The sequence below is a fragment of the Rhagoletis zephyria genome, unplaced genomic scaffold (genome assembly GCF_001687245.7).
Source record: "Rhagoletis zephyria isolate East Lansing unplaced genomic scaffold, Rhagoletis_zephyria_1.1 Rzeph_scaffold_03215, whole genome shotgun sequence".
Taxonomy (NCBI): domain Eukaryota; kingdom Metazoa; phylum Arthropoda; class Insecta; order Diptera; family Tephritidae; genus Rhagoletis; species Rhagoletis zephyria.
This window is the reverse complement of record NW_016160298.1, coordinates 47083-55701: the sequence shown is the minus strand read 5'-3', so window position 1 is coordinate 55701 and position 8619 is coordinate 47083. Positions and strand designations below refer to the sequence as shown.

Genomic DNA, 8619 nt, shown 5'->3' with positions numbered 1-8619 from the left:
GTTAAAGTAATTTATGCGTCGACAAGTGAATACATAGCTGTTATGTTATACACACAAATAAACATAGATACGAATCTGTATTTGTATTTATGTATAAAACAATACAAACATTGACAAAGAGCTAAGAAATTTTCTTTGATAAAACTAAAAAAACAAATTTGCATACACACACATAAGCCGTATGCATACTTTTATAAATACTTGAAGTGACTTGAAAGCTTTAAACTATTTGCATACGAATTACCCATTTATACTCGTAGTTTAAGAACATAACTTGCATAGCTTGCACACCGATTGAAATATTGAAGCAATTTAGTTGGTATTTCATTCAGCATTTTTGTCATTCGGTTTTATTTAGAAATTTGCAAAAATAAATAATTGTGGAATTTTTGTGTTTTTCGATGGTTGGCATATTAATGCGATTGAAATTCTCTTTCATTATATCAGAAGGGTTATGCAGGTGTAGGCCGACCACCAGCAGGAGTTTGTATAGTTTAAAATGGTTAGTTTAGAATATGAAAACTCTTGCAAACACTTTTCAGTTTTGACAAAAAATTGAGGTGCTCACATTTAAAATGGCTGTCCCGGAGCACAGATACGAATGAGAATTTTTGCACTACCGATGGTGAGCAACCCTGAGAAATGACAAAGCCAATCAAAATGGTGACGAAATGATATTATATTTATACAAGAGATGCGAAGAGTAAATTCCAGTGACAATAGAGGTCAAGTAATGGTGGATAATTGGCGAACCTGAAATGGTTTTCCACGCAGAGACTGCAGACACACTCAATTAAAACAATATCGATCTGCCTTTGCTCTTAGAGTTCAAAAACACTCCACTCACATCTAACACGTAACCCCGAATGACCTAGCAGTTAGAATTTTCCAAATTATGTACCCTCAAACTAATTTGAAAGAAGTAAGCGCCACCTGTTTTCCACTTGTGGTCCATGGCTTTGAGGACTATAAATATCCTGCCTTGGAGAACCAAAACACATTCCTGCTTTTCCCTTTTTATAGGTGAAATGTTACTCATACGCCGTGTACGAATATATACGAGTACGGCCATGTATTAATTATATGAAGTATGAGTACTATTATTTTCTGCTTCCATTTCATTCAAAACATGTTTATTCATGCATCAATTTTTATCGTTAGCAGCATGATTTTTTGTCAAAAGAACAGCATGTAAAAAAAAATTTTACATTTTTTTTATTTTTTTCTTTTCCTTGTTAAAAATTGATTTTTTTCATAGAAAGTTTAAATATATTGAAGAAAATAGTCTGGTGTGGGAAAATGGTATAAAGATCTATAATATACGACACAAAATTAAGTTTACATGTGTCGGTGTTTTTTTTAGTGTCATTTGTCTTTAAGGGTGATCCCGAAATTAAGATAGTGTGAATGCCATATAAATTACGATAATGTGAACATGCTTTAAGTAACGATTGCCGAATTTCAGTATAGGGTATTGAAAGCAGATTGCATGTTTAATAAAAATTTGTTTCCAAACGGCAAGATATTTCTTAAAACAATTAAACACGTATAATACTTCCATCCAGTCAAAACATTATTCAATGAAAGTCGAAATTTCAAACCGTAAAAGTTGGTAATTGATGAAATTTATATACATAAAAGGAATCAAAATTTATACAGACTACCAGCTCGCCTCTAATAAATTGTTGTACTATTTATGCATCCTTTATTTTAGAAATATAAGGCCTTTGTAAGTAGTATCACCTTGCCGTTGATACTAAGATGTTGCTGCAACATGTTGCTGAGCATTTTCTGCTGCAAATCTCTGGTTCCCCACATTTTGAGCTGATTTACTGATTTTATGACTCCAAAAGCTTTACTCACGCAAGAAAGCGCCTGCGCTTCGACGTATGCCACCAAAAGAAAACGAAAACCTCTCTTCGTTTGACCATTTTACAGTCACCAAGTAGTCTTTTCAGTAACATGTGAAAGACTGAGGTGATGCGCTCGGCCCTTTCGTTTGGCTGAACTTAAGTCCTTATTGTGCACTTCTAATATATTTAGTTGTCCGGTGTAAGTGCTTGCAAAAGGACATTCAAGTGTTTAGAGCGCGGAAAAGTTAGCTGAGTGGTCGTGTCGCGTACATACAAAGGAGAGGAAAAGTTAACTAAAAAGAAATGATATCAAGATTTTGATGTTTAAGTGATGTACCTACGAAGGGAGTTAGTGAGTGAGGCAAGGGTGAAGTCCTGGTAAATAAATCAGGAAGAATTAAAATATGTGGCGTATTTAGTAAAAAAGTTACGATTTTTAACTTGATGCTGACAGTTTTGAACCGAAATGTTGACAGAATGTTAAAAAGGCAATTAACTAGTGTCTAGCATTTAAACATTTGGTGAAACAAAAGTGGCAAGTTCACAGCCTACTCCTATCAGGATTCTCTGTTTAACTGTGTGATAATTCAATTTCCACTGAAATGCACTAAATCTGCAACGCACCAAATTTTTACTTCGTCGCATTTGTGGGAGTATAATTAAATGAACCACGTGGAAATCTAAAATAATAAAGAGATGTGGTCAGCGCTAAGAAATGCTTAAGGTAGTACATAAATAGGCGTCATTTTTGATTGTGAAAAGATTGTTATGGCGGAGCTAAAACTTAATAAAAAAAAGTAAGTAACTAAATTCGCCTCAGCGCAAGCAAACTGTGAAGTGCATAATTAAAAGAGACCATTCCCAATTGGCACTCAATGCAATGAAATCGCAGACATTTTACGTCAATCCCATAAAACGTGTCCTTGCCCATTGAGTCACGTGCGTGCGTTTGCCGTAGAGTGGCTTCAAGTGTTGTCGAGTGTGCACTTGCCTACTCTGCGTTTAATTATCTTAATTGAATGTGCGTTTTATGAGGTGCCCCCAACTAGCTGGCAAGCGCGATACGAGTAATTGTTGCTCGAATAAATAAAAAAGAAACAAAAACAAAAAAATAAAAAATAACCAGAAGATACATCGAAAAACCCGCAACGAGTCGCTCACTTGACCAAGTGCCAGAAAACCTCCAACAAAATAGCCGCACAACGATAACGACTACTACTTTTTTATAATTTGTACGTAAAAATTTCGAAGTGTGTGAACAAGAACTAAGTCCATCCGTGTGTGTTCGTTGGTGTGTGTGTGTGCTGAAGGCCATATTGCTGCAAATAACAATTTGTGCCACACTGAGTGTTAGGCTGTGTTGCGCAAACAGCAAAATCACATTCAAATAAATGAGGAACAAATCGAAGCGCACACCAACAACGAAAACAAAACCAACAACATAGCTTCATTCTATCCGTTCGAGATCAGTCGCCAAACATCAGCAACCGATTGCTGCCGCGGGTGAGTTGGGACGCGGCCTTCACGCGCCGTCATCACGCGCCGCCAGCCACACACAATTTCCGATAACAGCTGAACTACAATAACAATGTAAAAACGCAAAATTGTCATCAGCAGTCAGCAGTCATTGGCATTGATTTTCTTTTTGTGAGTTCATTTTCATTTTGTGAATATTCTTTGGACGTCAATGCCGCGCCAACTCATTGCTGCTGTCGTCCTCGTAGTCATCGCTATTGCCTTGTCATTTTGGTAATTGCGATATCCCTACGCTGTTTGCATAGCAGAAACAGTCAAACACCAAAAACAAAAAAAAAAAGAAAACAAATATCTGAATTTCGGATGAAATGTTGCTGGAATACGTAATGATGCTGCTTGTGTTCGGATTAACCACAACCGTTGAGCGGAGCCACATAGACGCGCTAGGTATGTGCAAATACTTAACTACGACTACTATGTGTGTGAGTGTATGCTTGGGTGTGTCTGTTTGAATGGGTACAACCATATGTGTGACTTTGTGTATGCATGAGCGGCGAGTTGGAATAGCTGGCGGCTGTCTGCGCCCTTCTTTTCCTTACGGCCACTATCACATGGCCGCTTGCCACCAAGAATTTTTTAACCATACATTCATACAGTAACTCAAACGAGCGTGAATATGTTGGTTTTTTGTTTAATATTCACAATAGATAGATATTTTTCAAGTAACTTTTTTTGTTATTTTTTTAAGTATTTATCGATTATTCCTGCTTTAAACGGAACCATTTATATTTTTATGTCAAACTTTCTATAAAATTTCAAACTATTCAATTTGAAATTTTAGAAAACTTTTGAGTATGCTGTTTTATAAAAAACGCGTTGATTTTTAATATTTTTTTTTGCTGGCGGTATTTTACTTTTTCCAAAAAAACATGAATTTTCTATGGAATAAAATGCGAAAGACCGTTACCAAAATTAAAAAAATCAATGCTTGACTTATGAATTGTACTTGGTGTATAAAAAAATCGGAGGAAAAAGAAAATATTACAAATCAAAGCGAATTCTTAGCTGCTTCTAACAAGCACTCTTTATACTAAAATTTTATGAGCTGTAAAACTGTGTACCCAGAAGTTTTCTAAACTCATATTAAAAATTTTTTAATTTTAATGAAAAATCATCGAAATTTTCTAAATTTTGTATGAAGTTTGCTCTTTTCATGCGTGAACATTTTTTTATAAGAAAAAAAATTAGCAATATTTAAAAAAAAAAATTTACTCGGAAAATCCTGTGAACATCAGCATGGGAACACTTGTATGAGTCACTGTATGTATGCATATTTGTTTGGATGTCTTAATACATATACAACTGTCCTGCAAGGGAAGCTACTAGTAGTGAACTAAATAGAACACTATCAATTTGCTTTCAGCTCAATTTCTTCGACTTTTATCTGATATTATAGCAACTGGTATTTTTAAGATGGTTACATAAATATGTATGGCCTACAAAATGTCGTTCCATGTACGAATTAATGAACTTATCGGTTCCTATAAGTTGATTAACTAGAATGATTACTGACTGCTTAGGCTTTTCATTGCTGAGTACATTATTCGCGCAAAAGTACATTTGTGTACATACGTATGTATGTACTTACTTACATATACATTAAAATACGCTTAGAACTGCTTCTTAATATTCCGCATTTTTCCGGATATCAAATTCAAATTTTTTATACCCGAGCGCACTTGTGCACAAGGGTATTATAACTTTGTTCACATAACGGTTATTTGTAACAGGCAAAACGAATCGAGATAGATATGGACAAATGTATACATAAATGATCAGGATGAAAAGAGAAATCGATTAAGCGGTGACTGTCCGTCCGTCCGTCCGTCCGTCTGAACGTCCGTCTGTACGTCCATCTGTGCACACGATAACTCGAGTAAAAATCGAGAAATCTTAACGAAATATGGTATGTGCACTTCTTTCGGGCGTAGGACGGATGGTATTGAAAATGGGAAAAATCGGACAATAACCATGCCTACCTCCCATATAACGGTAATTTTCAGAAATACGAAAACTGCGATATTTTAGTAACTACTGAAGATTATTCACTCAAAATTGATATTTACAATAATTCTTAGACGAAAAATAAGAATATTATAAATGGGCGTAGCCACGCCCACTTATGGTTACATGTGTATATCCTGGTAACGGCTACACCAATTTCTTTCAAGCACAATTGTTGGCATTAGTACAATATACCAAATGGCTAAAAATTTTTAAAATCGGACAGTAACCACGCCCACATCCCATATAACGGTAATTTAGAGAAATACAAAGTCTTCGATAAATCAGTAAATATTAAAGCCACTTTATTAAAAATTGATGCTTGAAACAATTCTTTACTAAGAAATAAGTTTATGGTAAAATTTTGGAAAATGGGCGTGGCACCGCCCACTTATGATCACATATATGTATATTGGTAACTGTTCTACCAATTTCTACCAAACTTGGTACTTTTGTTGTGCTTGCCACATAAAAGCAAAACGTTGAGAATTATTGAAATCGGACTAAAATAACGAACGGTTTTCATATAACAGCAAATTTCAGAAATTCTTGAATCTTCAATTTTTCGAAATTAAAGACGCAAATTTACTCAAAATTGATACCATGCTTACCATGTAGCGGTAGCTTTCGGAAAGATGACCAGCAGACAGACAGACAGACAGACAGACGGACAGATAAAGTTTCCTGAATACCTTTTGGTTAAGCGCTTACAACCAGTGTAACCCAAACATACATACATACATGCTTCTCCAACCTAGTTATGCCATTTTATTTTTCGTTAGTAAACTGTAAACTTTGGAACAAACTACCAGAGTCGCAAGCTTTTGTTGGTATTGTATGAGTATTTAGTAGTCTTCTTTCAATTCGTAGCTAAGGAGCTCATAAAATAAATAGCTACATACATATTTATTTGATTTACATACATATATTTATTGTAAGTGAAATTTGGCTAATCTTATTTTAAGTTGCTTTAACGAACTAAAAGCATATATATGACATATTGTTTACTACGGTATGTTACGGGTTTATTACGGTATATGCTTACAAACAAATAGCAGTAATTGCCGGTACCTGTTTAGTCAAGAGCAATCACATTTAATCTCTCCGGTATACAATCTGAAACAAATAACTATGTATATTTACCTTAGCTGTGGCAGCAACAAAACAAACAAATAAGTAACGATTATAAACGCAGTGTGAATGTGTGTGCCGCGGTTTAAATCGACGAAATTCTAAATGCAAACATATATATCGGCATTTAAAGTACAAAACCGCGACAACTGGCCAAAGGTTGGATTGCGAGCAAATTTCACTCTTGCCTCAACCTTTAGTCTAGCACACTCTTGAATACTTTAAAATACCGCTCAATTGTTGAAAGAAAGTCATACTAAAAAAAAAAACACAAATATATTTATGCATGCCTGTCAAAATCCACATCAGAATCTATATTTTTCGTGTGAATTAAACCTTAAAATGCGAATTTGTTGCTTTGAATTTTTTTTATGTTTTACTCTACTTTGCAACATTGCANGGTTGGATTGCGAGCAAATTTCACTCTTGCCTCAACCTTTAGTCTAGCACACTCTTGAATACTTTAAAATACCGCTCAATTGTTGAAAGAAAGTCATACTAAAAAAAAAAACACAAATATATTTATGCATGCCTGTCAAAATCCACATCAGAATCTATATTTTTCGTGTGAATTAAACCTTAAAATGCGAATTTGTTGCTTTGAATTTTTTTTATGTTTTACTCTACTTTGCAACATTGCAAGAAACTAATCACTGTTGGACCCAATTAAGAGCAAAAATAAAGTATTGAATACAGCCTTACGCTCTGGAGTTAATTTACCATTGTGTCTTTGATATTTTAAGTTATTTCAATATTTTTATTTTTTTTGATAGCATTACTAACTAAAAACTTAAAAGCAATTTTTCACGATTTTCAGCAAACGAAAATGCTGCATTAATTAAAATATTTAATAATATTAAACGTCGTGATATATGCCTTCCTCAACACTGGTTATTAGTTGTTTTCGTAGATTCGAAAATTTGAAATTTTTGCTTAGAGATTTCACTAATGGCCCTAGTTTTTATATACGTCGACTGGTGTCTATTTGCTTGGTCCAGTAGCCATGGCTACCAGTATTGTAATTTTCATTATGTATGGCGATTAATCTCAGTATAAAGAAGACATCATCCGAAGTTTACTTTTGTGACATTTCGAAGTAATTGACAAATTTGCTCCAATGTGTTTGACAATTTATGTAAACAAATAACAAAATCGTCATAAGCGGGAAACAGAAACCGAAAATTTGCTACCAGGCTCAGTAGCCGACCATGAGACGTGATGAGAATTTTAGTAAATCGGCTATCAGTTCCCATACATAATACGCCCCATATATTTGAGACTATAAGTAAGTGACTATTTTTTTTAGCTGAGACGATTTAGGTATTCAGAAAGGTAAAGTCGCAATAAGTTCACCAAATTGGTGTGGTGAAAACAAACAGGGACAGTTAGCTGATAGTGTGCTGCAAACGGAGATAAATAAGCAGGTATGTCATTTCAATTCTTGAACAGGGAATTTTTTTCTTGCTTTTCTAATTTATTCATTTTTATTTAATTCCAGATATCATAGTTTTGAAAATATTTTTTTTTTAGTTTTTAATATACTGAGGTATTTCGGTTTACTACCTAATAAAAGTGTTGTTATACAAATATTTTTCGCGTTTTTTTCCATAAATCTATTTTTGGGACCTTGGGTGTTTTTTGGGACAAGAGACATGGAACAGCTTATTGAATACCAAAATGTCTCAAAAGCATGCAAACCCTTATTATTCCCAGATTTAATCGTGAAACTGGTATGAATATGCGAATATACCTATTTCTATAAATATCCTACGTTTTAGTCATTTTATAAAAAAATAAAAATTTTGACATATCAGTTGTATTGTTTAAGATAACTAGGATAATTTCTTATGGACTATTTATGTTTCTAACTTCATCGTAAAATCATATGAAACAGCTTTAGAACCCCCTGAGAGGTCGTGACGCGTATCACTTTTTTTTTGAAAATAGGTAGTTCTAAACATCTTGTAAATGGTTACACAAGTAGTAAATCATAAAAAACTCTTATAAATTTTGATAAGCTTTCTTTGAAAGTTACTTTAGGAAAAACCAGTTTACCAAATGATTAGTAGGGTGTAGTGAAAAATGAACGAGCTTT

General features: G+C 34.1%; 1 protein-coding gene across 1 annotated transcript in view; it reads left to right on the top strand.

Moving 5' to 3' along the window:
- Positions 1 to 2107: 2107 nt before the first annotated feature.
- LOC108368605 (protein sidekick-2-like) overlaps positions 2108 to 8619 on the top strand; it is a gene marked incomplete at its 3' end in the record, with an annotated part of 33350 nt that continues 26838 nt past the window's right edge. The window contains exon 1 of the mRNA XM_017623487.1: positions 2108 to 3776. Within this exon, the coding sequence (XP_017478976.1) occupies positions 3698 to 3776 (79 nt within the window). The remainder of the gene's footprint in view (positions 3777 to 8619) is intronic.